Source organism: Hevea brasiliensis, chromosome 9 (genome assembly GCF_030052815.1).
Source record: "Hevea brasiliensis isolate MT/VB/25A 57/8 chromosome 9, ASM3005281v1, whole genome shotgun sequence".
NCBI lineage: Eukaryota > Viridiplantae > Streptophyta > Magnoliopsida > Malpighiales > Euphorbiaceae > Hevea > Hevea brasiliensis.
This window is the reverse complement of record NC_079501.1, coordinates 15580381-15607984: the sequence shown is the minus strand read 5'-3', so window position 1 is coordinate 15607984 and position 27604 is coordinate 15580381. Positions and strand designations below refer to the sequence as shown.

At 33.6% G+C, this 27604-nt stretch overlaps 4 protein-coding genes across 13 annotated transcripts in view; 2 read left to right on the top strand and 2 right to left on the bottom strand.

The window, feature by feature from the left end:
• Positions 1-14453, top strand: part of LOC110643229 (oligopeptide transporter 7) — a 38910-nt gene extending 24457 nt beyond the window's left edge. Inside the window, exons 2-6 of the mRNA XM_058153144.1 lie at positions 772-1336; positions 12222-12791; positions 12872-13127; positions 13362-13544; positions 13707-14453. Of these exons, the coding sequence (XP_058009127.1) occupies positions 772-1336; positions 12222-12791; positions 12872-13127; positions 13362-13544; positions 13707-14321 (2189 nt within the window). The 3' untranslated portion in view covers positions 14322-14453. The remainder of the gene's footprint in view (positions 1-771; positions 1337-12221; positions 12792-12871; positions 13128-13361; positions 13545-13706) is intronic.
• Positions 14454-15981: 1528 nt separating this feature from the next.
• Positions 15982-17910, top strand: LOC110632011 (protein NUCLEAR FUSION DEFECTIVE 4). The gene is made up of 3 exons (XM_021780091.2): positions 15982-16454; positions 16541-17352; positions 17445-17910. Exons 1-3 carry the CDS (start codon positions 16125-16127, stop codon positions 17908-17910), a joined length of 1608 nt encoding a protein of 535 aa, XP_021635783.2. The 5' UTR covers positions 15982-16124.
• A 72-nt stretch (positions 17911-17982) lies between these two features.
• On the bottom strand, positions 17983-20868 carry LOC110632012 (L10-interacting MYB domain-containing protein). Of its 6 annotated transcripts, XM_058153142.1 has the most exons (5): positions 20753-20868; positions 20579-20644; positions 20062-20430; positions 19128-19698; positions 17983-18422 (listed from the first exon to the last, which is right to left on the bottom strand). In XM_058153142.1, the coding sequence occupies exons 3-5, from the start codon at positions 20419-20421 to the stop codon at positions 18418-18420; spliced, it is 936 nt and encodes a 311-aa protein (XP_058009125.1). In that variant the 5' UTR covers positions 20422-20430; positions 20579-20644; positions 20753-20868; the 3' UTR covers positions 17983-18417. The 6 variants fall into 6 exon arrangements, with proteins under 6 accessions (XP_058009125.1, XP_021635785.2, XP_021635784.2 ...); XM_021780093.2 differs by lacking the exon at positions 17983-18422 and having other exon boundaries at positions 18982-19698; positions 20062-20433; XM_021780092.2 differs by lacking the exon at positions 17983-18422 and having other exon boundaries at positions 18982-19698.
• A 1030-nt stretch (positions 20869-21898) lies between these two features.
• On the bottom strand, positions 21899-27258 carry LOC110631973 (cell cycle checkpoint protein RAD17). 5 transcript variants are annotated; one of them, XM_021780028.2, is made up of 12 exons: positions 26820-27258; positions 26523-26580; positions 26272-26357; positions 26152-26199; positions 25325-25381; positions 24813-24915; positions 24218-24528; positions 23779-24133; positions 23497-23622; positions 23054-23270; positions 22906-22966; positions 21899-22324 (listed from the first exon to the last, which is right to left on the bottom strand). In XM_021780028.2, the coding sequence occupies exons 1-12, from the start codon at positions 27006-27008 to the stop codon at positions 22091-22093; spliced, it is 1845 nt and encodes a 614-aa protein (XP_021635720.2). In that variant the 5' UTR covers positions 27009-27258; the 3' UTR covers positions 21899-22090. The 5 variants fall into 5 exon arrangements, with proteins under 5 accessions (XP_021635720.2, XP_021635721.2, XP_021635722.2 ...); XM_021780029.2 differs by having other exon boundaries at positions 23054-23252; positions 26820-27255; XM_021780030.2 differs by having other exon boundaries at positions 26492-26580; positions 26820-26963.
• Between the last annotated feature and the right edge of the window lie 346 nt (positions 27259-27604).

The following is a 27604-nucleotide window of genomic DNA, read 5'->3' as shown; positions in this document are numbered from 1 at the left end:
CTTAATGATCAAATACATTACAATATAATATGTAAATAATATTACAATTTCAATTCAAGGTGTTGATTATTCTTTATTTTAAATTACTATTTAACATTTTTTTTACTTTAAAATTATAATATCTTCGGATATATATTTTTTTAATTGATATTAAGTTTTTAGAATATGATGGAAATTAGAATATCTTCGAATATATTTTATCAAAAAATTATATTTTATTTATCTTTGAGAAAAAATTATTCCAGCGGGTATTGTAATTAAAACTCACCCACAAATTTAAAATATTTATCTACAATTATGACATAATATTTAGCTTTTCATAAAAATCATTTGTCAAATCAGCAGTTCTGTTTTGAAACTAATAATTCAGATTTCAGTCATAAACACAAGAAGAATGCTTGTAAAGTTGAAACATGAAAGCCTAAATCAGCACCGACGCACAATGAGAAAAGTCCTAATGATAAGCTAATCACAGATTTGCCTTTCTTTGTTGATAGCTAATCTACCGGTCAGAATTGCATCAATGCCATTCTAATTCCTAGCTTTTCATCACCATTGCCTCCGTCGCTCCAGCTAAAAAGTCAAATTTTAAAACTTATCGGCGCAGCAGAGAAGCGCCAGAAACTAATGGAGGAGGAAGAGATTACAGCTAATACTCACAATTTCACAACTCCTCTCAGTATGATTTTCCTTCCTTTTCTTCTTTTTTTTTTTTCCTTTTAATTTTCCCTCCTTTTCTCTCTTAACTTTCCACTTCTCCAATCACCACAGTTCAGAAGAACAAAACGTCCTATGTCTCCGATGAGAACGAGAATTCTCCGATCGAGCAAGTCGCGCTCATGGTTCCCGTCACCGACGACCCTACTCAACCAACCTTCACGTTCCGTACGTGGACTCTGGGGACTCTTGCCTGCATCCTCCTCTCTTTCCTCAACCAGTTTTTCCGGTACCGCCGAGAACCTCTTACCATCACTTCCATCTCCGCTCAGATCGCGGTGGTTCCTCTCGGCCATCTCATGGCCTCCACAATCACTGATAAGTTCTTCTTCAAGGGGACAAAGTGGGAGTTCAGTCTCAATCCGGGGCCATTTAATATGAAGGAACACGTGCTGATCACAATCTTTGCTAATTCTGGCGCTGGAAACGTCCACGCCATTCACATAGTTAGTGCCATCAAGATATTCTACAAGAAGGAGCTGACTTTTATTGTGGCGTTCCTGGTGGTTATAACGACGCAGGTATTGGGATTTGGGTGGGCTGGCGTGTTCCGGCGGTACTTGGTGGAACCTGCAGCTATGTGGTGGCCCCAGAATCTGGTGCAAGTATCTCTGTTCAGGTAAGAATTGTTATGAACATGTATGATCAATCAAATATGTGCTGATTATTAGATTAACCGTTAATTGTCCGTGTTCTTGATTATAATAAGAGGTCTCCGTCAGTATTTGGCTGCTAGCTACTAATTAAGGAGGGTATTTAGTTCATCTGTTGTATTCTATTAATAATTTATAGACACTTAAATAAGTGAATTAAAATGTTTGACAAGTTTAAAAAAAATAAAGTTGATAGTCAATGGGTAACTAATATGGTACCCATCAGTTGCAGTTTGTATCAACTCTATTTTTAGAACTGTTTCTTAAAAATTATTAGATTAGAATATTGAATTCAAAAATTTTCTTCTAGTGTCTTATATATCATGCAAAATTATTTATTTATTTATTTATTTCAATATTCAATTGCATATTAAAACACTTTTAATATGTATTAGAATATATATTTGTCATTTAAGATTTTAGAATTAACAAATTAATTCATTAAAACCCTAGATTAATTCAAGAATATATGCACTAACTTTTTGATGCATTGTAGATGTGTTTGGTACCTTTATGAAGCACCTAGGACCTCAGATGTTGTTCCTCTAGCTTGTCCACACCAAGATCACCAATGGCAGCCCTTTGAACAGCTTCTAAAGCCTTGCCAACCAATTAGAAAATAGAGATTTGCCTTTAGAGAGGTAGATGTATATTGAACACTAGAAACAATTTCTATCAATTTTAATTCAAGAGAATATGGGCAACTCTCTTTGAATTGATGAGAGATGAAAAATAAGAGAGAAAGAGAGGCTTAGAGGTGGCGGCACATATGAGAGAATGTTCAGATTGTATTTTCATTATTTCATAACATCACATTATATAATTAGGTCATCACTTAAAACTCTTGTCACATGTCACTTTTAATTGCACCTTAATTTTAATTAACCTAATCACATTAAGCCAAGTGTCAAAACTAGGTTTAATATTGACTTCGATAATCTTACATGATTGAAAGACAAATGGCAAGCTTATATGGTGCCACTCATGATGCCACATGTCACCTTGTGAAATGACAAAATTACTCTTGTGTTGTAATTTTGAGTTCTCAACCCAAAATAATTATTTCTCCTATTATAATCAATTTATATCAAATATAAATTAATTAATTAATCTCTATTAATTAATTTCTTATAATTAAATTCATATTTAAATACTTTAAATATAAATTTAACTTCTACTATACATCTAATAACCTAGATTTGGTTTCAAGTTATGTTAGGGACTTTGCAATCTAATTACAAACCAAACCTATTTAATTAATCAATTAAACTCTTTAACTAATTAATTAAATCACATTTAACTTTGTGATTACTTGTGTATGTGTGTGACTCACTAGGCTCATCACTAATTGGCAATGAGATATGATATTAACTCTTAATCATATGTTACGATGCACTAGAATCTCTCTGATACAAAATCCCAATTCGAGCTAGAGTCATGGTTTATGTCAAACTCCATTTGCTATTAATATTATGTTCTCTTTTAATTCCAATTATTGATTAAAAAGATTTTTTCATCAGAAACTCTTTTCTGATTAAATCTATCTGTCCTGGCCAGGAACTTGAAACATTAAGAATAATTAAATTAACATAGGATTTTATCCCTATTTATTTAGGGTAACAGATTCCATCTTGATCAACACCTACCTCCATATATAACTAGTATGAGCCAATACATGCCCATATACCCATACACAGTACAAGTATGAAAGCAGTATCAAACTCAAACCTCCTATATACAAGATAACTGTGCTATCTCAGGTCTAAAGATTATATACACTGATATGATTTATGACAATGCATTGACAAGAGTAAACTCCATGTGCTTGTCATAAATGTCACTGGTTCAGCCTACTTATCATGCATAAGTACCTATCATGTTTGTTATATGGCATGAGACTCATCATTCCATCTTATTTATATCTCATATAAATATCTCCTATATACAAGATAACTGTGCTATCTCAGGTCTAAAGATTATATACACTGATATGATTTATGACAATGCATTGACAAGAGTAAACTCCATGTGCTTGTCATAAATGTCACTGGTTCAGCCTACTTATCATGCATAAGTACCTATCATGTTTATTATATGGCATGAGAGTCATCATTCCATCTTATTTATATCTCATATAAATAACTTGGGAATAAACATGATTACAATCTTTCTCGATAAGTCATGTCCTTATTGTGAAGTATCATCGATTGTAAATCAATTTATGATACTTTGTGCTAGAAATACTGTCACTCATATTCTTAACAACTTAAGAATAGAATTTCTAACAAAATATCAATGGACATTTTTTATTACACATAAATATATTATGTAAACGGAAAAGTGAAAATGCATTTTTATTAATAAAACATGTACAAGATACATACTAAATTATATGCTCTAGGGCATACTACTAACAATCTCTCACTAGCATTAGAGCCATTCATTATAATATCTTAGACCTATTTTCTCAAGATGTCGTCTAGCTGAGCTTGTGACATAAGCTCAGTGAATGGATTAGCTGGATTTTCAGCTGATGCTATTTTCCGCATGGCTACATCGCCTCGCCCAACTATCTCTCTGATAATGTGGTAGCGCCTTTCTATGTGTTTGGATTTATAGTGAGACCGGGGTTCCTTAGCCTGTATGACTGCTCCATTGTTGTCACAATAGAGTGGAACTGCTGACTCAATGGAAGGAACAACTGCAAGTTCTGTCACGAACTTCTTTATCCAAACAACTTCATTTACAGCATCTGATGCAGCAATATATTCAGCCTCAGTAGTGGAATCTGTAGTCGTACTCTGTTTGGAACTCTTCCAACTGACTGTACCTCCATTACAAATGAACACATACCCAGAGGTAGACTTTCTATCATCGATATCTGATTGAAAATCAGAATCAGTATAACCATCCAATTGCAAGTCACCACCTCCATATATCAAGAATAAATTCTTAGTTCTTCTCAAGTACTTAAGAATATTCTTGACAGCTATCCAGTGTTCCAAACCTGGATTGGATTGATGCCTGCTAGTCAAACTAACAGCATATGCTATATCTGGCCTAGTACACAACATTGCATACATCAAACTTCTAATAGCCGAAGCATATGGAATCCTAGCCATTTTATCTCTTTCTTCAAGTGTCTTTGGAGACATTTCTTTAGAAAGGTGGATACCATGTCTCGCTGGTAACAATCCTCTCTTGGAATTAATCATGTTAAACCACTTTAACACCTTTTCCAAGTATAGACTTTGGGATAAACCAATTATTCTTTTCGCTCTATCTCTATAGATGCAAATCCCAAGAATATAGGTTGCCTTCCCTAAGTCTTTCATGGAGAATGTATTTGACGACCATACCTTTACAGCTGTCAACATACTTGTGTCATTACCTATCAACAAAATGTCATCCACATATAAGACAAGGAAAGTGATAGCACTATTACTAACCTTCTTATATACACATGGCTCATTCTCATTTTTGATGAAACCAAATGACTTAATGGCTTCATCAAAACGAATGTTCCAACTCCTCGAAGCTTGTTTCAATCCATAAATGGATCGCTTTAGCTTGCATACCTTGGAACCATCTTGGGATTCAAAACCCCTAGGCTATTCCATGAAAATGTTTTCTTCAATGTATCCATTGAGAAAAGCTGTTTTGACATCCATCTGCCAAATCTCATAATCATAGTATGCAGCTATTGCTAATAGAATCCTAATTGATTTAAGCATGGCAACAGGCGAGAAAGTCTCCTCATAGTCGATTCCTTGCCTTTGGCGAAACCCTTTTGCTACTAGCCTTGCTTTATAGGTCTCAACCTTTCCATCAGAACCAATTTTCTTCTTGATATTCCATTTGTTCCCTATAGGTACAATACCTTCAGGTGGGTCAATAAGATCCCAAACTTGATTCTTATGCATAGAATCAATCTCGGATTTCATAGCATCAATCAATTTTGAAGAGTCTATATCTGTTATAGCTTCTTCATAGGTAAGTGGATCATCTCCATGATCTACTTCTTCATGAGTAGACAACTTTTGTTCTTCTTCATGAAGAAAATCATATCTCACTGGTGGGTGAGATATCTTGGTTGATCTACGAGGATTAGCTGTAGATGTTTCATCAATAGGTGTAGGTTGACTAGATGGATCCATATCCATCTGATCTGTTGGTTGGTCAGAATTCTCCAATTTTAACTCTATTTGCCCTCCTTTACCTCATTCTTGAACAAACTGTTGTTCAAGAAATGTGGCTCTCTACTTATCACAACCTTTTGTGATGTAGGCAAATAAAAATAATATCCAAAACTCTCTTTTGGATATCCAACAAATCGACTATTTTCTGATCTGGTTTCCAATTTATCAGTGTTCAGCTTTTTGATATAAGCTGGACAACCCCAAATCTTAACATGCTTAAGACTTGGTTTTCTTTCATGTCATATCTCATAAGGTGTGGAAGATACTGATTTTGATGGAATCCTAATGCAAACCAGATTCTAATGCAAATCCCCAAAAGGAGATTGGCATATCAGTATAGCTCATCATACTACGTACCATATCCAATAGAGTACGATTTCTCCTTTCAGATACACCATTTAGCTGTGGTGCTCCCGGAGGAGTCAGTTGGGAAACAATGCCATGCTCTTTCAAGTATTCATCAAATTAAGTACTCAAGTATTCACCTCCACGATCTGATCGAAGAGCTTTAATACTTTTTCTTGTTTGATTTTCTACTTCAGATTTAAATTCTTTGAACTTTTCAAAGGATTCATGTTTGTATTTCATCAAATACAAATACCCAAACCTTGATTTATCATCAGTAAAGGTAATAAAATAATGAAAACCGCCTCATAGCCATTTCTCTAAATGGGCCACATACATCACTATGTATTAGCTCCAAAATATTTTCAGCTCTTAGCCCTTGTCCAACAAATAGTGATCTGGTCATTTTGCCCTGAAGGCAGGATTCACAAGTTGGAGTAGGTTCAGAACCCAATGAGAATAGAATCCCCATTTTCTCCAGTTTTGCAATCCTATCTTCTGCAACATGACCTAATCTTAAGTGCCAAATATATTTGGAACTTGAGTTGATTTTCACCATGGTATTGCATTCATTTAGATCACTTGAATTCAATTTGTATTTGTCATTATTATCCAAATAATAAAGATCATCATGCATATAACCAGAGCCAACATATTTATTTCCAAAATAAATATTGCAAATATCATCTGTGAACTGAAATTCATAGCCATTTCTAGTCAAACTAGATATATAAATGATGTTCTTAAAAGCATCAGGTACATATAAAATATTATTCAAACACAAAACATGTCCAGACATGTAAAAAGATTTAGATCCTATGGCTAAAGCTTCAACAGTTGAGCCATCGTCAATCCGGAGTCTAACATCTCGAGAACGCAAGCTGCTACTTTTTACTAGTTCTTGTATATCATAAGTAATGTAAGAACTAACACCAGTATCTAAAACCCAAGCTGTAGATGAACTATGAGCATCATCAACATCTAAATAACAAGATATAGACATACCTTTTGAAGGTGTATCCTTCTTGTCCTTCAGAGAAGCAAGATACTTTGAGCAGTTCCTTTTTCAGTGCCCATCTTTCTGGCAGTGGAAACACTTTCCTTTGCCTTCATCAGCTTTGGTCTTCCCTTTCTGTTTAGCTATCTTCTTGGAAGGATCAGGAATTTGAGGTTTCTTTTTCTTATTGCCCTTTTTCTTGTTGGACTTTCCAGCAAAAAAAGATGCAATCAGCTACTTCTTTTCCTTTATTGCCTGGCATATTCTTTTGGGCAATAACTAGCATGTTAAGTAGACCAGCCAAGTTGTATTCCTGCTTAGTTATAAGGAAATTTGTCACAAAATTCCCAAATGACTCAGGAAGGGACTGAAGGATCAAATCCGTTTGTAGTTGGAAATCCATGTTAAAGTCAAAATGTTCCAGCTGCTCAATAAGCAGAATCATCTTGTGGACATGATCTCCAACATTTTGTCTCTCAGACATCCTCATATGAAATAGCTGCTTAGATATCTCATACCTGACATTCCTACTATGTTCACCATACAACTCTTGTAGGTGAAGGAGGATCTCACTTGCATATTGCATGTTCTCATATTGCTTCTGTAGCTCATTACTCATAGAAGCAAGCGTGTAACACTTAGCTCTCATATCATGTTCCTTCTACTTGTCCAAAGTTTCATGTTCCTCTTGAGTGGCCTCTGGAGGTAAGGGACCAGGAACCTATGAGTCTAGAACATATCTTATATGTTCAAGGTTCAGGACAAGTTTCAAATTTCTTAGCCAATCAGAAAGATTAGGTCCTGTCAACCTATTGTGATCAAATATGCTTGCAAGGATATTGGATGGTGGTGGTTGTGGTGTGCTCATTATTATCAGAAAATTAGCTGCAGAAAATAACCAGATTAATTAGTAAATGTATCATATATTTAACCAAAATGATTATGGTCTTTTAATCAAATTGGTCCTCCCACTAACTTAGCGAATCCTACACTTCCAAAGTAGAAAACGAAAATCCTAGTTGGATGGATTTTTAGTGGGTGATTGAATTCTTATAATCTTATTAATCATTCTCAGGCACATCCATTATTGGAATTACAATAAACTATAAGTAAGCAACTCCTTGCCTATCACATCTCATGTGAGGTTCAATCCTTTACCTAGCCTCTAATGCTCAAAATCTCAGGCACATCCATTATTGACTTATCTTGCATTAGTTAAGTTGATCCCATTGAGCTAGTAAACATGCAAATAATTTTAATGCCCTCAGGTACATCCATTATTGGCCACCAAACCATTTACATATTTATAACATCTCATGCTTAACAATTATTCTTAAGAAAATCTCTTAAATTAATTGCATCATATACAAATATTTAAAATTTCTTAAAATAATTGCCTCAATGGAGGGCCCATGATATAATTACCTTTGATTATACAATTTCCAACTTAATCATTTGTTTGGAAGATTTTGTGGTCGGCTTAATAACTATTATGGTCTCACTTTGCATATTATCCAATTAGCATGCATATATCATATACTTGCATACATTTCAATACATCTCATGCATTCATGGATAAACATATAAATATGGTATGATCATGGACTTTCTAAGGGATTCAATTATGAGCCACCAAGAATTGAATCAAGGCATTCTTAGGTGCATTTTATTCATTCATTTTACAAGAGTTGCTGAAGGAGTACATAATCAACACTTGATATTAAATTTCTCTCACTGGTCCCACCAATGCTCTTGACCTCCTTGATCTTCTTGCAATCCATTACATTGTAATCCTTGGTATACCAAGTGGAATTTACAAGAACCAAATAAATGAAATTACAACAAAAAAATATTACAACATTTATAATACATGCCACTAAAATAAATTAATTAATTTACAACCTAAAAAAACATAAAAGAAATAAATCCAATCACATTGGTCTTTTATCGTTCATGATCATCCATCATGCATATCACTATTTAACAATTAAATAAAACATATATACTAAAATTAAATTGAATATCTCATACTCAACTTAAAAATGCAGATTTGAATCTCATTCAAACAAATTTAAAAATTCAGATTTGAATCATATTGAAACAAATTTAAAAATTCAAATTTAAATCACATTCAAATAAATTTAATTATGTGATTATAATTTTAATTAAACAATTTAATTAGATATAGACATAATTATGGGCATCAAACATACAACAATTGGACAATTAAAGTCCATACCATGCGCACCATTGAGGTGCTCTTGAATCCGCCACCTATGGTGACTTCACCATGTGTGTCGCCACACATGGACATCCAACCAGCAATGATCAATCAATTTTTTAATCAAATCATACAATTAAATTTCATATTAAATAATCTAAATGACAAATATAATGGCTCTGATACTAATTATTATTAAACAATTAATTTTTTTTGTTTTACTTTTTATTTTGATCATATTTTTTTAATTTAAAAATTAATATTATTAATATTTTTATCTTTTTTATTTATAATTTTAATATTTTAATTAACTTATATTAATTTTATTAAAATATTTTTTATTAATAACATAAAATATAAAATATTTATTTATATCTAAATACTTAAAATTAATTATAAATTTTTTTATTTTCAATAATAATTAATTTATTATTTTATCTATATTTTTAAAGTTATTTAATTTTTTAAATAATTATTTTTTAATTTTAATAATAAAATAAATAATATTATATGATAAATTAATAATTATATATTTATTTTAATAATATAATAAATAATATAATATATTAATTTAATAATTATATATTTAATTTAATAATAAAATAAATAATATAATAAATTTATAATTTTATATTTATTTAAATAATAAAATAAATTATATGATATATGTTCTTATTAGACATTTCACATTTTAATAATAATAATAACAATTAAATATAATTTTATTAAATATTTAACGTAAATAAACTATCATCAACTACCAACTAACAATAACAGTTATCAATTATATTTAACAGTTAATCTAAATACATCTCAAATAATTTCTCCTTTGGGTCCTTTCGTTTTCTTTTTTTTTTGTCACCTATACGCAAGGGGGCTGTTTTTCTTTGTTGTCAAAAGATTCTGTAAAATCCACGTAGCTTTCTTCCGAGCTAATGGAGGTTAAGCGAGACGCACAACCTCAGAACAGTCAACCCCCGCATAAACCTTCCTGCAATTCACGTGCGCAGTTTCTCTATGAAATTACAAAATTTATTATATATCAATTATCGCAATAATTAGAATTTAAATAAAATTAAGATATGTTAATAATGATTAAAAATTTGTATTATATAATTTTATAATATTATATAAAATAGTTTAATATTACTTTTGAATAAGAATTGAAGTCGTCTCTCTTTTCAATTGTTGGACACATAGGATTTTGAATTAAGTCCAAATCATAACTGAATGATATGAGCTATATGTTTATAATTTAATTTTTTATATAAATTTTTTATATTTTTATATATATTGTATAATATTATTATAATATATTAATTTAAAATAACTAATTAAATTTAATTTTTATTATCATAATATTAAATTATTTTAATCTTAATTAAAATTAATTCAAAAAGGTTTTAAGGAAATAAAATTAATATGATATATTACTTTAACATATTAATATATTATAAATAAAATACTATAAACTCGATATGACAAATGTTTTAATTTTTATAAATTAAAATTTATTATTTGATAAAGTTATTATCAAAATATCTTTAATTTTTTAATAAAAATTATTATGGCACTTATATTTTATTACTTGACTTTATCATGATGTAAAAATAATAATTTTTTATTTTTATTTTACATAAATTAAATCTATTTTCAATAATGATTAAATTTAATTATTTATTATTATAATATTAAATAATTATTTTTTATTTATCTCATTATTATTTTTTTTGACTTGTTATCCCATTATTCTCATCTCCACTTTTATAATTATAGATATATGACATAGTTTGTTTGTGTTTTTTTTTACAAATTATTAAATTAAAAAATAAAATTTTATTAATGATAAAAGGGGAATTTTTTATGGAGCCGGGTGGGGAGTAGGCCTTTATTAGGCCTAGACTCAGTATCAAAGGCTTTTTATTTTTGGGACCTCAACACTTTCTTTAGGTTAGTTATGGCTAGGGCCCGCTAGCCCTATCATGACATCATCGTTCGCTAGAAATTTTACAAGTATCTCTAGCGTTTGTTTGATATAAATAAATTTTTATAATTTTACCGTATTTATTTATAAATTTATATTTAGCATATTCATTATATATATATAAATTATTTAAAAAATATTTTTTCAGTTTTACGAAATTATTGTCAAATCTGATAAAATTTATTCTAAATTATGAACTAGTGATATTACAAAGCAACAAGGCTATAATTTTAATATGATTTTTATAATTAATAGATAAAATACTACAATAAAAAATAAAGACTTATTCTCAAATTAGCTGGAGTCGAACTATAAATGTAAAAATCCTTTTGCATCATCAATTTCAATTCTATTTAATTAATATTTAAAAATGGTAAATCTTTTTATATTACTTCCCTATATCATTTTAGATTTTTTTTTTCATTTTCATTCTTTTTACTACTGACTTATCAACTTTATTATTGGAGCATTTGACACTGAAATATCAAAATTTACGAATCTTAATACACAAAATACCAAATATCAAAATTTATGTACAAATAATTCTTTTTTGTGAAGTTGTTTTGCAAATCAAATGAATTGCATGTTCATTTGATCTAGTTAGTAATATATACAAGTAGCATGCATATTATATCACAATCAGATCTGTATTTGGAGGTATGATATGAATCTCATTAAATGGAGTGGAGAGATTTGGGAGATGGAAAGAGTTCCAATATCTATTATGCAGATCATCCAATAGAAATAAATAAATAAATAAATAAATCTATAAAATTAACTTGTATGTGAATGTGTATAAAGGACATGCAGTAGACTACTTGATGAGTAAATAATTACCACTTCATGCATATGCTAAGACTACATAAATGATAAATCTGATATTTTCAATCTATATGAGCAACTGATAATCAACTGAAAGCCAACCCAGAACACGGATTTAGACCGAAAATAATAGAACTAATTTGCACTTATATCATTTAATGTCCTTAATTAATTTCTCAAGGAAATGCCCTTGTTAAGCAGTCAAGATTGGAAAATCTAACCCAGTTCTGCCATGTTTATATATAAATGGCGCATTTGCTGATAGAATATCATCACACTACAGGGCGCTGCATGAGAAAGAGGAGAGGAGGAAAGGAGGATTAACGCGGAATCAGTTCTTCATGGTTGCATTCATTTGCAGCTTTGCATATTATGTATTTCCAGGCTACCTCTTTCCGAAGTTAACATCTATATCTTGGATCTGTTGGGTATTTCCTACTTCCATTCTCGCCCATCAGCTTGGTTCAGGACTCCGTGGTCTTGGAGTTGGCTCTTTTGGATTAGATTGGGCCAGTGTATCTTCTTACCTTGGGAGTCCGATGGTTAGTCCATGGTTTGCAACTGCCAATCTAGCTGTTGGTTTTGCTCTTTTTATGTATGTCGTTACCCCAATTGCGTATTGGCTCAATGTTTACAAGGCTAAGGCGTTTCCCATATTCTCAGATGGCCTGTTCACATCCGATGGCCAAAAATACAATATCTCAGCTATTATAGACGAGAATTTCCACGTTGACATGGATGCTTATGAGCATCAGGGACCTCTCTATCTCAGTACCATCTTTGCAATGATTTATGGTCTAAATTTTGCATGCCTGGCAGCCACTGTTGTTCATGTTTTCCTTTTTCACGGAAGGTAAGCCAAAAGTTAAAATTCAGTTTTTGCATTGCACGAGATTATGTTCTTTTAGCTAAATTTTTCAAGGGTGCATGTAGAGATATATGGCAGCTAAGCAAGTCTGCCTTCCAAGAGAAGAAAATGGATGTGCACACAAAACTCATGAGAAAATATAAGCTAGTCCCTGAATGGTGGTTCTTGTGCATCCTTTTCTTAAACATATTGGCAACCATAATTACATGTGAGTACTATAATGATCAACTTCAATTACCATGGTGGGGTGTCTTGCTAGCGTGTGGTCTCGCTCTTTTTTTCACCCTCCCTATTGGAGTCATCACTGCTACAACAAATCGGGTATGATATTAGTATAAGCCAATGAAGCATTTCTTGTGTACTTGTGAACATTTTAGGATTTGGTGTTTGACTTGGGATGCTTCTGCATATTATACATTTCCACCATCATTAGTTTCAGCTAAAATTATATAGACTGAAAATGGAGAAGTGGCAATAGTATGATGGTTGGCAGTTGTTTTCTTCTGCTATTATGAAGCTTGTAGCATTGTAACATGAATTTTCTTTGTCGAACAGACACCAGGCTTAAACGTGATAACAGAGTATATAATTGGGTATTTGTACCCAGGATTTCCTGTTGCTAATATATGCTTTAAAGTATATGGATACATCAGCATGAAGCAAGCGATCACTTTTTTGCAAGATTTCAAGCTCGGTCATTACATGAAGATTCCTCCTAGGGCCATGTTCATGGCACAGGTAAATTAACTCACTATGGGTTGTTCTTCAGGTCTTCCCAGGTAACAAAAGGAAAAGAAAATTACTCTTGTCTTTGCCGTCGGTTTCTGGCAGCAAAACAATCACTGTGAATTTAAAGATCTGTGTTAAACCTTTTCATAAAATGATTTTTTTTCCCTTCAGGTGGTTGGTACAATAATATCAGCAATGGTTCATTTAGCAACATCATGGTGGCTTATGGACACCATCCCCAATTTATGTGACCGTGAATTACTTCCAGCAGGAAGTCCATGGACCTGTCCAGGTGACCATGTGTTCTATGATGCGTCTGTCATCTGGGGACTTATAGGCCCTCGCAGAATTTTTGGAGATCTTGGTCACTACTCTGCCATGAACTGGTTATTTTTGGCTGGTGCCATAGCTCCTATTCTAGTTTGGATTGCACACAAGGCTCTCCCTAACAAGCATTGGATTAGATCCATCTCTATACCAGTACTTTTAAGTGCTACACTCGAGATGCTGCCAGCTACTGCCGTCAACTACACTACCTGGGTTCTTGTTGGATTTGCCTCGGGCTTTATTGCTTTTAGATACTATCGTGACTGGTGGAGCCGCCACAACTATGTTCTGTCCGGGGCACTCGATGCTGGACTAGCTTTCATGGCAGTGTTTCTGTATTTGTGCTTGGGAATGCAACATGTTAGTCTTGACTGGTGGGGAAATGATTCAGATGGATGCCCATTAGCTTCTTGCCCAACTGCAACAGGGGTTGTCGGTAAAGGTTGCCCAGCCCTCTGAGTTTAAGTAATGGATTGGATTATTATCCCCAAGAGAAAGAAATCAAAAGAAGTAATGTAGATATGGCACAGTAATGCAATCAAATTTTATATTAAATTTTAATAGAAAAATTAATTACAGTACATTTCATTACGAGTCAAAGCGTAACCTAAGTGTTTGCATTATGCTGTTTGTTTTCAATTGTGTTTTTAAATGCTTTCGTACTGTTCAAATTTGTAAAGTATCACAAAAAATTTTCATTATAAATTGTTTTATTCATTGCTTCTCAATATGGATAATATAAGCTATTATGTAATTGTTTATCAATTGTAATCGACATCATTGAAGCTACATTTTTTTTTAACCGAGGATTTGCTTTATTAGTCAAGGCTCTGAGCATGCATTGAAACATGAAATATATATTCTCCAATGATGAAGGGAGTATATTTACATGTCCAATCTATTGGACAGTTTCAAGAGAAAAAAAAAAAAAAAAAAACTTAAGCTATAAAATCAGCCGCTTGCCCAGTTAGCATTTCTGTTAATTACACCAAATTGAAGCTGCATGCTGCAGATCCTAATTTCAATTTGCCAGCCACTGGATATAGATTTTGCTGGATACACACAGGAAGCGACGATCCTTTCTTTGAAAATAAAAATTATTTAATAAAGAGGGCGGGGGTGGGGGGAAGGGTCCAAGTGAATTCATATCTGGATATGTATTGTGGATTTGATACAATCTTCTTTAACAGTAGCAATTGGATGTTGATTCATCATCGTCAGGGTTCATCATCGTCAGGGCCAAAATTCTATCACAGGGTGAGGGAAAAAAAAATTCTAATGATGTGAAGGATTAAAAAAAATCCATAGTGTAATTTCGGAAAAAAAATTAAATAAACTCTTATATTTTCAATCGGATGAAATAAATTTAAATCTTATAATGATAGAATTTTCTATTTTAGGTCAAATAGGCTATTTTTTGCTAAAAAATTAAAATATTACTTTAATTTTTAATAATAAAATATTAAAAATAATCATTTTAATAGTAAATAATTTTTATTCATCACGTTCTTTAATTTTTTTAAATTTTATTTTAATTAAAATAATAAGTAATTTTTAATATTTAAAAATTAAGAAAAATAATATTTTATTATTAAAAAATATTTATTAAATTAAAATTTATTTTGTCTCAATTAAAAAGTGTAAGAGTTATTTGATTCAAAATTTAATTTTGAATTTATTTGCGCCGGATTAAAATTACAAGAGCTTATTTAGTTTTTTTTTTAATAATTTTCATATTTATGTGTCCAGATAAGATTAATTGGAAACTGGTGGGTGCCGTATTATTGGGTTCCCTTGGTATAGGAAGTACTGATGATGCTTCATTTCTCATCTTCTTAGGTAGATTTTGACTAGTCAGGTTCTTTATATAATACTTTTATCATTATCTAAATCACTGTCTGTGGCCCCTCAATTTAATTTAGTATCCTACAGATAGCATATGTAACAGGACTAGTACTCCATGTATGGTCCCAACTCAGGCCACAATGTCCCTTTCACTTGCATTTAAGTATATTTTGTTTATGACCCACCAAGGTTCAACTGGTATCTTGGGAAACACCCACTTACTGAATTCTGAAGCCGTGGTCTAAAACAAGCTATTCCCCTGATTAATAATTAGGTTCAAGACAAGACATACTTTAACATTAATGAAGGAAAAACGAAGAGTATAAATATAGCTTAGTCAATCCTGCCATACGGCTCAAACTGAAACTCAAAAGCAAATTCACTTGCAAATTCTCTTCTTTTTCATTGTTCTTAGCTATGCTTTCATTGTTATCTCCTTCATCACCTGCTGGAAAATGGCTAGGATTTGTTACTGCTATATGGGTGCAGGCAATATGTGGTAACAATTACACATTTTCCAACTATTCTGATGCTCTAAAATCGCTCATGGCTCTCACTCAACTGGAGCTCAATAATCTTTCCGTTGCTAAAGATGTTGGCAAGGCATTTGGCCTCATCTCTGGCCTTGCTTCGGATCGGTGGTCAACTTCAGCGTTACTTATCATAGGATCACTTGAAGGACTTATAGGATATGGTGTTCAATGGCTCGTTGTCAGCCAGCGAATTCGTCCTCTACCGTACTGGCAGGTATACAATCAATTCATAAATGTCAGGTTTGGCTTATATTATCCATTTATCATCGCCAAGCTATAATGTGCCGTTTTCTGCTACAGATGTGTATATTTCTGTGCATGGGAGGCAATAGCACAACATGGATGAACACGGCAGTATTAGTGACTTGTATGCGAAACTTCCCTAAAAATCGTGGTCCAGTCTCTGGAATCCTCAAGGGTTATGTAGGACTCAGCACAGCAATCTTCACTGATATTTGCACTGCTCTTTTCTCTTCCAACCCCTCTACATTTCTGCTTATTCTTGCCATTGTTCCAGCCATCGTTTGCCTTACTGCTATTCTCTTCCTCCGGGAAACCACACCTGCTGCAGATCCAGCAGAAAGAAAACAAGAAACTCGATTTTTCAATGTTTTTAATGTCATTGCCATTGTAGTAGCTGTTTATCTCTTGGCATTTGACATCACTGGAAATCATGGCCATATTCTTTCTCTGGCATTTGCAGTAGGACTCGTACTCCTACTTGCTACCCCATTACTTGTTCCTTTATACTCGGCTTTGTTCAGGGTGAAATCCAATTCAGATATTGAACAGGTTAAGGAACCATTACTTGTTGGTCGAAAAGATTCACCAGCCAAGCAAGAGCCGGCAGAGATAATGAATGTCGGGATAAAGCAACGGCCATTGATTGGGGAGGATCACACAATTCTTGAAATGATACAAACATATGACTTCTGGATTCTGTTCTTATCATTTCTTTGTGGTGTGGGAACTGGGATGTGTGTGATGAACAACATGGGCCAGATGGGGCTGGCTCTTGGATATGTTGATTCATCCATTTTTGTGTCACTCACTAGCATTTGGGGATTTTTTGGACGCATTTTATCAGGCCTAGTATCAGAATATTACCTCTGGTAAGTTGATTTCCTTCTTTTTCTCTCCATTTGAGATTCAGATCATTTCCTCATCGTGAAAATTTTGGTCATGTCCTTCATGTTATTTGCAGGAAATTTGGGACCCCAAGGCCTCTGTGGAATGCAGCTTCACAAATTGTAATGTGTCTTGGATTTGTGGTGATGACACTTGCCTTGCCTGGATCACTTTACATTGGTTCAATATTGGTTGGCATATGCTATGGAGTTCGTCTGACAATTACTGTCCCAGTAGCCTCAGAATTATTTGGTCTGAAATATTATGGTTTGTTGTACAATATTCTCATCCTCAATCTTCCTTTGGGTTCCTTCCTTTTCTCTGGCCTGCTTGCTGGTTATATTTATGATGCTCAAGCAACTAGTTCAGCTGGAGGTGGCAATGTTTGTGTTGGTCCTCATTGTTATTTCCTCATCTTTCTTATCATGGCCCTTGCCTGTGTCCTTGGATTTGGACTGGATGTGCTATTGGGGTTTAGAACAAGGAAAGTTTATGCCAAGATTTGTGAAGACAAGAAGTCTAGTAGGTCCATAGTTGCCTGACGAATTTTTATCAAAATTTCATGAGCAACTGTATACAGGTTTAGCAATTCTTGATAAAGTAGCTGCCTGCAATTAAGCAAGTATCTCATCTTCTGTTAGTCCCTGAAGAGATCATCATTATTTTATACATTGCCCCTTCTAAATTCTAAAAACATTCTCTTTCCTTTCTTATTTTACTTGCTGAGTTTAATTTCTTATCGAATTGGCTAACAACAAATTAAATTATATAACGAGATTAACACAAAGAATTAATACCTTATAAGGAAAATAAAAGTTGAGTGGAAATTCAGGCATGGATGTTGTGAAGAAGAGAAGCTAGTGTTCCCAGCGTTCTCTTCACAGTCAAACTGTCTCCTGTCTATGTGTGGCTGATCGGCATCTTTTTCTTGTTTGGGTTGTAATCTCCTTCCTCATCACCAGCCGAAGATCTTTGTTAACAAGTACTCCCTTCTTGTGCTGAACCGCTTGCATGTTTGTTAAAAGAGTCTACACGGCACATGCTTGCCATCAAACTGCAAGTAGGGAAAAAAAAGTACAACTTTAATTGTTATATTTCATTATTTTTGCATTTTGTATATGTATTATGGCTTCCATCAGTATCACTATAAACAGGATATTTGGAATTTGGCTTTCAATTTTTACTCCTGTTATATTAAAATTCATGTTTAGATTTCTTACTATACTATACTTGCTGCTTTGAGATGGTCATTGATACTCAATCTCCTGTCAAATAAAGGGGAAAATGAAAATGCACACTTGCTGGTTTTTTAAAGGATATTCTGTTTTCCCTGTTCAACCTATGTGAAAATATGAATGTCGGAGACTGTTATTTGACAGTTTGTAGGTGAAGTTAGTAGAGAATATTATTTTTCTTCAAAGATTTTTCCTTGGAAGAAAAACCTAAGAAAAAGGTAAATTTAGTTGAACATCCTTCTATTTATATACTTGTTTTGTATAAATTGTTTTAACAGCTGCGTGATTAGCTCAGAAGAATCCTTGTCTGAAGCAAAATTTTAGTAGGTATCTTGTGCCATGAGTTGATGTGAACATAAACCCATATCAACAAATTGATTCAAAACAAAACTGAGCTTAACAAGCTAAAGAAGAAATCAGTTTATCGTCATGTATATGACTGCACACATGATAATTTCTATTTTTAACCTATGACACTGGATGAGCATTACACTTGCAAAGCAACCAAATCATGCGCTTGTCACCTTTTAGAGATAAGAAGATCTCCCTTGCATTAGGGTTGTCAAACAAATCCAAAGCAGCAAAATAGACTCCTTCTTCCACACCTTGCATTGCATCCAATTCCTTAATACAATCAGCTATACTGTATCTCTCACTAATTTGCTTTATGGCAGCTGTCTTCAGCCTTGATGCGGCTGCCATGCGCAATATAGCTCCTGCAATAGCATCATCAATCCCCTTGCGACCTCTTTTACGATTAGCAGCAGTTGTATTGTCCATAACAGTAGTTGCACTAGTACCATGCACTATAGTAGTTGCACTAGTACCATGCACTATAGTAGTTGCAATATGTGTGGCAGGTTGAAATGTTTCTTGGTTATCTGCCACATCATCCTCGTCCTCAGATTCTGAAGAGGACTCTTCCTCTTGGATATTGTTCAAAGTCTCCTTAAAAGGAACTGCTGAAGGAGCCTCTTCCTCTAGTTCAGCAGGCTGGTCATGATTCCCATTGGTTAATGGCTCAGAGAATATCACACCGAGCTGTTTGTAGATTGGGCACCCATTGCCTCTTATAGGCTCAGCATCAGGATGTCCCTAGATGTGGGTGTTTCACAGCATGTTGGAGCAGATCAATTAAAGAAACATAGATCAGCCTCCTGCACCCAGTTTGGAGGAACTCCAACCCTATAATGTGGATAAACATTATTGGCTATTATGGAATTAAAACTTGCTTCACAAATCATTCATTGGAATTGCCCAGGATATAGTCATTAGTACAATTTCTAGCATGCTCATCTATTAAATCCAAAAAGACCAAAATTTTCAATTAATACACAAATTCCACTGTAGCCAAAAAGTCCTCCACCAAGTATGGGGTTAAGGAAGATTCCTCCATCTAATGCAGGAGAGATTTATATTTGCCACAAAATTAGCAACTTAGAGACAAAAGGAGCATACCTTTATATACTCATTCCAAGCTTGATTGGTGGCTATAATGTTCCCAGTAGATGCATCCAAACGGAATTCACTTCGATTAAGAAGTGACTTTACGATAGCGTGCTGCCTCCTCATGACCGCATATCTGTTCTTGAGCTGCTCTTTATCCCATTTCAGGCCAGTCTTCTGATAAAACTCATCAGACATGATGTTCCATGCTTTCTTGCTAAAAGAATTGTTGTTTAGTTTATTCCCTTTCTGGACCTGGTCAACCATTAAGTCCGCAAATATCTTAGTTAGGCCATTTGTCCACCTCGCCCGCGATTGTGGTTCTGGCTGCTGAGTTATTTGCTGCCTCGACCGCGTAACTCGCCTCGCCATTTAAACTTCCTACTGAAAACAAAATCAAGAAGAAAGAATTTCATGAAGCAAATTTTGTGAAAACTGAAAATTTCTAGTTAGGATAAAAAGAGAGATCTGTAGGCTCATATGAATAGTTTATCTAAAAGCATACTCAATGATATGGATGATTTCCCACCTAATTCTTAATTTCCACACCGGGCAACATGGTGATAATTGCATTAGCCTCAGTATAAAGCATCAACTGGCAGAATTAACGATCCAGAAACACCCATAAATAAGAACAGATCCAAATTAAAAAGCAAAAGCGTCCTAAAACCCTAGAGAATATAGGGAGAACCAATAAATTTACCTGAGGAGAAATCCCTTACAACTCTGTAGGGTTAGATGACAATGCGCATCAGGTAACTAGCTGGTTAGGTTATTGACAAATACAAACACAGACACCCTTCGATTTCTATTTTTTTTGGAAAATGTAAGCTTCTTATATATTTATTTATTTATTTTTAAAAGGGTAGAACGATGTCGTTTCTTCCAGGGAAACAAGAAGTTGTTGAAATTTCCTTCTCAAAATATTTAAATTTGCGAACGTAATTAAAACTTATATTATTAGCATTTTTATACGTGACCAAAAAGAAAAAAAATAAAACAAAATTGAATATAATTTTATGTATTATTAAAACTTTAATTTTGTGATATAAATTTTATTTTAGGGGAGTATACTTTGAAAGTTCCCTCTTTAGCACATTTGTATAATATTTATAGGTTGAAAAGTTTTCCACATGATGAACATATATGTATATTGAAAGAGAGACGGCCCATCATCTCCACCTCTCCCTAACTTTTATCGGGAGAAATTTCTCTCATTTCCGCTGGTTAAACGTTTAAATACATGACCAAATCAACACAAACAAATACATTAGACTGCCGATAGGGCCATGCATTACCAATTGCAGTTAAGAAGGAAAGAAATAAAAAAAATATATAAATTATAATTTAATTTTTAAAATTTAATAAAATTTATAATTTAATTTCTATATTTTTAAAATTAAATAATTTAACACAAAAAATCTATAACTTTAACTTCTATAATTAAAATTTCAATTAAATTACTATTAATTATAATCAAAATAATTAAAATATCTCTAACTCTTTTTTTAATTTAAAAATAATAATCCCCAAAATTTTATTTTATTGGTATGAATCACTGGCTTTTCATTTTTTTTTTTTTAAATCGTTTAATGAAGTCAACAATCGTGTTACTCGGAATGGAAGGATCCGTTGGGAGTAAAAGTTATCTTTTTAACTCTAAAACACAATTACAGTAATTGATCTTCTGTTCATTTCTCTTGTTAAACCATGAATTCAGCAGTATGCATAAACATTCCCTTTGGCTATGTTGCTCTTCTAGTACTCATCCATTTCCCAAAAAACTCCTGTACATTTGAATTATTAAATAACAAAAATCCAATTTGTTTACCAGCATCAATAGCAACAGTTTCCCGGTATAACTGATTCCACTTTAGTATATACCGTCAACTAGAAATTGAACATAAATTTTCAAAATCACAAGATGTAATCCTGGAACAAAAAAATATACATTTTCTGAAGGCTTGAGTACAAAAACAGCAATTGGATTACTTTACAAATGTTGGAACAAATAGCTTACTTCTGATGCAATCAATATTTCTTACCAATCTTCTATTTCATCATCAGAAATTTGGCCGCCTTCATCGTCCAAACTCATCTTCTCAATACTGTCATCCCATGCATCCTTGTAAGCATGCACATGATCAGCTTCAAAACCTGAGGAGCCTCCATGCCCAAGCCATTTTAACACAGGCAAGTACTCGGCAGCTACATCTGACAAATTAGAGAAGCTGGATCCACCATTAGCAATAAATCTTTGGCTCACAGTCTCTTTCTGCATAAACACAGAAGCCAACTTATTAAAGGTCAAATTCATCATGCAAGCCACATGCAACCGTCCACATCCATCCATATTGCAGCTCACTAGGTGATCACAGAACAAGTACACAAATTACTTCAAAATGCTTGCCTGAATGATTACAGGGCACAACTCCGAAAAACATGCCCTTACAAACACTTCATAACTCCTAAAGGCTACCATTCAATGTAGAAGTTCTTAATTTGAATGGCATCAAAATAAGGCATCTTCGAAGTAACCTTTGAAGCAGTTCAAAAAGGGTATCAAAACCAGGGTGGAAAAATGTAATCCCAGTTCTTTGGAACTGTCAGTTGAGCTTCAGCTTATAGTTAAAAGGAGTTCCTGTTGAGGTTCAAGGTTATCTTATAATTGCATTTGTTGCATTTGAAGGAAAGAAGGTTATACTTATTTGTTCGCTTTATGATTTGAAATAAAATGACAGTTATTTTTCGATGTAACCATAAATAATAAAATGACATAGTATAGACCAAATAAACAACACGAATCAACAAAAATGCAGGAACAGAAAAGAAATGGAACAAGCCAATTCAGCATACCTGATTCCGCAATAGCAATTGCTCAACTTGCCAAAGTTTTGGCCTACGAATAGTATGCCACCTGCAGTTTCAAAAGGGTTTCCTACACAGTTCAGACTCATAACACATAGCTTACACAATAAAAAAAAATAAAAAATATAACAAAGACCTGGAAGGTGAAGGATGAGAATTTCCGAACAACACACCGCGAACAGCAACTGAAGCAGCAGCTGATTGCAGAACACTCTCTGCCTCATTATATCTAGTCAGGACCCCATGGAAAGAAGAAAGAAGCAAGTCTGAATCGCTCAAATATGACGCCACATCCCACACAGCTTCCATTGCTTCATCACTTATAAAATCTAAAACTGCAAAAAAAGAGAATACTGGAGCTAACATTTTACATATATATATTGCACGTAACCCAAAAGTGACACAAAAAGTTGTCTCATGTTTGTCTGTGTGCAAGTGAAAGAGAAGGAAAGAGAGTTGGAGAAGAGGAGGCTTGTTGGGTTGGGGGAGCGGGGGGCTGGTGTGGGGGGTAGAGGTGAGGGGAGGAAGCAATGCTAGAAATTTTTCAAGACACCCGTATCTTTTTTATAAAATGGTTACCATTTTCATGCAGAAAATCAGCAATTGGCCTTGCCTGCCCATGTGCCTGACAAAGAACCTTCTCTGGAGCATCCATTCTCATTGGTAACCGAGCAAACTTGTCCCGCACAAAAAATGCATCTGGGTCTACAATAAATAAAAAATTAAGCTCGATGGAGAACAATTTGGCAGACATATATACAACAGCGTCATTAAACTGCCTGCAAGACATGAATAATACAAGCATTTGAAAAATCACACACATACTAAACTTTAACAGCTATGCAAGTTTATAATGATGACCTGATACCATTGTAGCTTCATTTTCTCTTTTATTGTGCAGAAACTTGCCCAAGGCATGAAATAGAGAGAGTGTCTCATCTCTACCAAATAGCAGTGAAAAACCACTGATCAAAGCATTAATCTCATGTGAGTTTCCATCTGAGTAACTCCGAGTAGAATTGCACACTGGTAAACTAAGCCCCAGATCTGGTTTCACACAGAAAAGCTGTAAAGATGTGATTGCATGTCTGATATCACCTCCACTGGCTTTTGCTATGAGATCAATCAGTTCAGAAGTTACATTACACTGCTCCTGTTTGCATATTCTTGAAAGTGCCTTCTTAATGGAGTTATTTGTAATCGGGTTAAAAGCAACCTGAAAATTCCCAAATCAGCTTCCAATAAGCATTCACTAACAATATACCATCAATTTTTCAATGAACTTGTTCAAGAAAGTAACCTTACAAGCTCCAGCACTCTCAAGGGACAACTGAAGTTCTTCCATGTAACGTGCAGTATGGTCTGCTGAATCTGCTTTACCATAGTCAGTTATCAGTACAGCTGTTGGTATCTGAGTTGATCTCGCAAGAAGTAGAAGGCAGTTCTGAAGTCTTTCAAAAGCAACTCTTCCATGTGTCACAGGAAGATCATCAATCAAGAGTACAATTGGTGATTTTGATTCGGCAGAAAATGATGAAGGAATTAATCCATACTTCCGTATTTTCTCAATGAAGTTCACAAATTCATCCAACTTGGATGAGTAGTGTACCCCTATTAGAGACAAGAAAATAAAATAAAGAATGCTGTAAGTTTAACATCAAAATTTGAAATTTATTTTTCCTCAATGAACACCATATAGTAAAAGTTTTAACTTAATTCCCACTTTTAAAGACATTTATCAGATGGCCAGATATAAATTGTATGTGTGCATTCACCCTTCAAGAGAAATTGTGTTTCTCTTGGCAAGAAGAAATTTCAGGCATATAATGGCATAACAGAGAAAATGGAACAAAGACTAATTCAACACTCAAGCTTATTTCTCCATGAAATTTTACCTGTACTGGCATTATGCATGTGTTCTTGCCAAATCGTGGGAGTAGGTGCATTCCATTCACATAAAGTGGCTCCAAAATGAGATGCAATCACATGGATGGTTGTCTACAAGACAGGAAGAAAGAGATTGCTCATCAATGGGGCACTATTCAAATTAATTCCATAACCTAATTGCATCTTTTTTAAGATAACTCTTTCTTATCAACAAAAAATAAATTAATGGAAATTCAAACGGAAAGCAAGTCATGGGAACTTCACACACACAAATGCAAGCATGCATACACATGCACATATTCCAATCACTATGAACAGAGACAGGACATAAGCAGCTCCATGTCAAGTGAGATAAGACTCATGCTAAAAATTCACAAGCAACAACAGAATATCATTCAACACTCACTGCAGAAGCAAAGTTTGAAGACACAAAAGTTTCTTCTGAATTCATATAGTCCATTGCAAATACACTAGGTGGCATAAAGACACTAGCGCATGAATTGAAGAGCAAAAAACTTACAGATTTTCCGACACCAGCTTGCCCACTGATGACAATAACATTATTTTTAAGATTTTCCTGTACAAAACAAAGAAAGACGCATTAATTTTCAAAACTTAAGAAGCACAAATTCACAATGAATTTTGAACAAAAAGAAACAGTTAGAATAACTTATATTTTGCTATAAAGTACAAACTTTCCATAAACAACCCTGAGTATTTCCTAACCTTCTAGGAAAGTGGTAGAAAATGAATCCATAGCAAGCAGCACAAAAAATAAAAATAAAAATATTGTAACACTTCCTTTTTGCCTAGTAAGATTAAGTAAAAACCTATGAGCTACAAAACTCCACATCTTCCTACCAGCATTCAACATTTGTGAGGTGGATTTGTTGATTATATGAGGATAATGAGATTTTCTGGTTACCCATTGAGACTGCTTTTCATGGAGAAACGATTGATCAAACTGAATTATTTTGGTTCGTTTTCTACTTTTCCATACTTAAGTTCTTCGGTTATTTGGTTTGGTTCAAAACCAAACTAACCTAATGCACATCCCTAATCCTAGGTCTACAACATATGCACTCATTGAATACAGGTGTTCTTTTTTCTGATCATTAGTACTTTAATTCTTAACGGAAATGATTTGTACAAATGTAACAAAAATTGAAAAAATTCCCTTCAATGCTTGAATGGAAACCCATCCTTTGCAGATTGCAGTCGTAATCGAGCTTCTAGTTCATAGCAATATTTACATAGTTGTTGATTTGAATTTCCTTTTTTTTTTCTTTTCAAGGTCATTCAGGAACCTTAATATTGTCATAATAGCTTAAATAGCATTAGTGTTACCTTTGAATCTCTCAATCTTTCCTCAAACCACGCTTTGACTTCTTCAACCTGCAAACACCAGAAGAAGATAAAATCTTCAAAATAAAATTCATGAGTGAAATGTGAAGCAAACGCACTAACCTTCTTCTTGTGAACAGTCAGTTCGTCCAAAGAACGAGGCATGTATTTATCAACCCATAATTCCTTTATGCTATTCCTTCCAGAAACTGATTCAAGTGTCTCCTTCCAATTAGCTTTAACAGGCCATTCATATATATATATATATATATATATATATATATATAGAGAGAGAGAGAGAGAGAGAGAGAGAGAGAGAGAGAGAGAGAGAGAGAACAATTACGCCCAAAACAGAGATCACAACCATGGCATACCAGCAGATACCTTGGACCCATAAAAAAATTCATCAAAATCTTCACAAGGAAATGTGATCTGCAAGGAAAAACAACCAGATCAGTGAGCAATTCTAATTTAACCAAGATAGTATTAATTCTTTTCATTTCTTTTCCTACAAGAGTAACTGCATTTATTTAATAAACTAAGCAAACTCAACGTATATATACAAACAATTGCATACAAAAATACGAAAATACGAAAGTCACAGAACTGAAACATATACCAAGTAATAATAATAATAATAATAATAATAATAATAATAATAATAAGCATGCCTCATCTGCATTGCTAGATTCTTTGCTTAAGCGAGACCGAGAACCAGAAAATCGAGGCTTCTTCGGTTCTCTAGAGGTCGTACGAGTAATCAACAATTTCGGCTTCGGATAGCTCCGATTCGAACTCAGTGAACTCTCATCATCCTCATCATCCGATGATAAAATGACGACGCTATTTCTTTTCCCCATGAGCGTCACTACAAAAAGGAAGAAGCCCAAAGTTTAGGGTTCTGAATTGACAAACCTAGGTTGAATCACCTCTTCCATGGCTAGAACTCCCTTTCCATGTGCAATGGAAAAGTAGAGAAAGATTAAAGAGGGAGATTCTGAGAAAGCGGGCTTCGCCGCCGATAAAAAGTTTGAGAAATGGAAAATCGTCGTTGTAGCGGTTTTGCCCGGATCATTTCGCGGGGTTTTGAGTTAAAGAAAATTTGAGAAAGAGTGCAAGGGAAGCTTGGGAGGGTGGTGCATGGGCTGGACTTGCGAGCTTGGCCCATTTACAGTCTCATGATTTTTCTTTATCAGAAAAATAATGAAATTGCCTCCATTAGTTTGGTTTTTTTCATCTACTATTTGTCAAAGGCGTCCTCTGGATGCATCCACGAATTGAATATTGGATTTCTAAGATGCTATCATGCAATTTGACTTGACCTTAATTTTACTAGAATTTATTTTATTTTGCAAATGAATTCTTTATATATATTAATTAGGATATCAAATATGAGTCATTTATTAATTCTAGGTGCTTGAACTTATCATATATTAATTCTATATGAATTTCAAAA

Excerpts from the sequence above, each read along its gene's own strand:
- LOC110632011 (XM_021780091.2), top strand. The coding sequence starts at position 16,125 with ATGCTTTCATTGTTATCTCCTTCATCACCTGCTGGAAAATGGCTAGGA. Across the intron at positions 16,455-16,540 it reads GTCCTCTACCGTACTGGCAG|ATGTGTATATTTCTGTGCAT; the intron begins GTATACAATCAA and ends TTTCTGCTACAG. Across the intron at positions 17,353-17,444 it reads GTATCAGAATATTACCTCTG|GAAATTTGGGACCCCAAGGC; the intron begins GTAAGTTGATTT and ends TGTTATTTGCAG.
- LOC110632012 (XM_021780093.2), bottom strand. The coding sequence starts at position 20,421 with ATGGCGAGGCGAGTTACGCGGTCGAGGCAGCAAATAACTCAGCAGCCA. Across the intron at positions 19,699-20,061 it reads CTTGGAATGAGTATATAAAG|GGACATCCTGATGCTGAGCC; the intron begins GTATGCTCCTTT and ends ACCCACATCTAG.
- LOC110631973 (XM_021780028.2), bottom strand. The coding sequence starts at position 27,008 with ATGGGGAAAAGAAATAGCGTCGTCATTTTATCATCGGATGATGAGGAT. Across the intron at positions 24,134-24,217 it reads AGAGTGCTGGAGCTTGTAAG|GTTGCTTTTAACCCGATTAC; the intron begins GTTACTTTCTTG and ends GGGAATTTTCAG. Across the intron at positions 23,623-23,778 it reads TGAAGCTACAATGGTATCAG|ACCCAGATGCATTTTTTGTG; the intron begins GTCATCATTATA and ends TATTTATTGTAG.